At 66.2% G+C, this 1,070-nt stretch overlaps 1 protein-coding gene across 1 annotated transcript in view; it reads left to right on the top strand.

The window, feature by feature from the left end:
- CLU (clusterin) overlaps window positions 1-837 on the top strand; it is a 6,924-nt gene extending 6,087 nt beyond the window's left edge. The window contains exons 4-6 of the mRNA XM_015616028.1: window positions 25-251; window positions 431-612; window positions 694-837. Coding sequence (XP_015471514.1) covers window positions 25-251; window positions 431-612; window positions 694-700 — 416 coding nt within the window. The 3' untranslated portion in view covers window positions 701-837. The remainder of the gene's footprint in view (window positions 1-24; window positions 252-430; window positions 613-693) is intronic.
- Window positions 838-1,070: the final 233 nt, after the last annotated feature.

Below are 1,070 nucleotides of genomic sequence, written 5' to 3'. Positions count from 1 at the left end.
GCTGTTTTCCCGCTGTTATCCCAGACTGCGGGCAGGAGGACCCATCCCAGCAGGAGCTGCGGCAGCAGCTGGAGGACGCCGTGCGCGTGGCCGAGCGCTTCACGCGCCGCTACGATTCCCTGCTCCGGGAATTCCAGCAGGAGATGCTCAACACCTCCGGCCTCCTGGAGCGGCTGAACCGCCAGTTCGGCTGGGTGTCCCGCCTGGCCAACCATTCCATGGGATCCGACGGCTTCCTGCAGGTTACCACGGTGAGGATCGGCCTCGGCAACGCCGGGAGAGGCGGAAAGTGGGACACGGCCACAAAGAGCCCTTTGTGCTCCGGCCGGGAACGCCGGGACGGGAGCCAAGCTCAGGGGCCCTCCCGGGGCCGTTCCCACCTCGGAGCTCGGGATTATCCTGCGGGATGACCCCGGCACGGCGCTTCCAGGTGCTGTCCAAGGCTCCCAATACCGAGGATCCGTCGGCGCCGCCGGACACGCAGGTGACGGTGCAGCTCTTCGACTCGGAGCCGCTGGAGCTGAGCGTGCCCGGGGAGATCCCGTGGGATGATCCCAGGTTCATGGAGATGGTGGCCGAGCAGGCGCTCCAGCGCTTCAAGGAGAACGCCGTGTGAGTCCGGCTGCTTCCCAGAAAACATCCCCACCGGGGGATAACGCCGGGCTCATCCTGATTTTTTCCCCTCCTTCCCAGAGAGTAACCGGGCGATGCCGCCGCCCCTCCGGATCCCCCTTCCAGGGGGGAATTGTCACCGCGCCCTTCCCGACCCTTCCCGCTGCCGCCGGGAGCCGCCGGGGCCCCGGGCGGGAAATAAAGGTAGAGTCGAAACCGCTGAAACCCCTGGCTCTGCTCCCGGAGTTTTTTGGGATAATCCCGAGGGGAAACAGCCTCGGTTTGGTCACTGTGGAATTGTGGAGTTGAGGAATCCGGCGCCGGTCCCAAATCTGATCCAGCGGGAGCCCCCCCGGGTTTGGGGGTCTCTCCCTGTCCTGGGGGATGCAGATCCCCGTGCCAGGACATGGATCCCAGGGCCAGGACATGGATCCCGGGGCCAGGACATGGATCCCGGT

This window comes from Parus major, unplaced genomic scaffold (genome assembly GCF_001522545.3).
Source record: "Parus major isolate Abel unplaced genomic scaffold, Parus_major1.1 Scaffold330, whole genome shotgun sequence".
NCBI lineage: Eukaryota > Metazoa > Chordata > Aves > Passeriformes > Paridae > Parus > Parus major.
The sequence above is the reverse complement of the archived record's forward strand: the minus strand, read 5'-3'. Positions and strand labels throughout refer to the sequence as shown.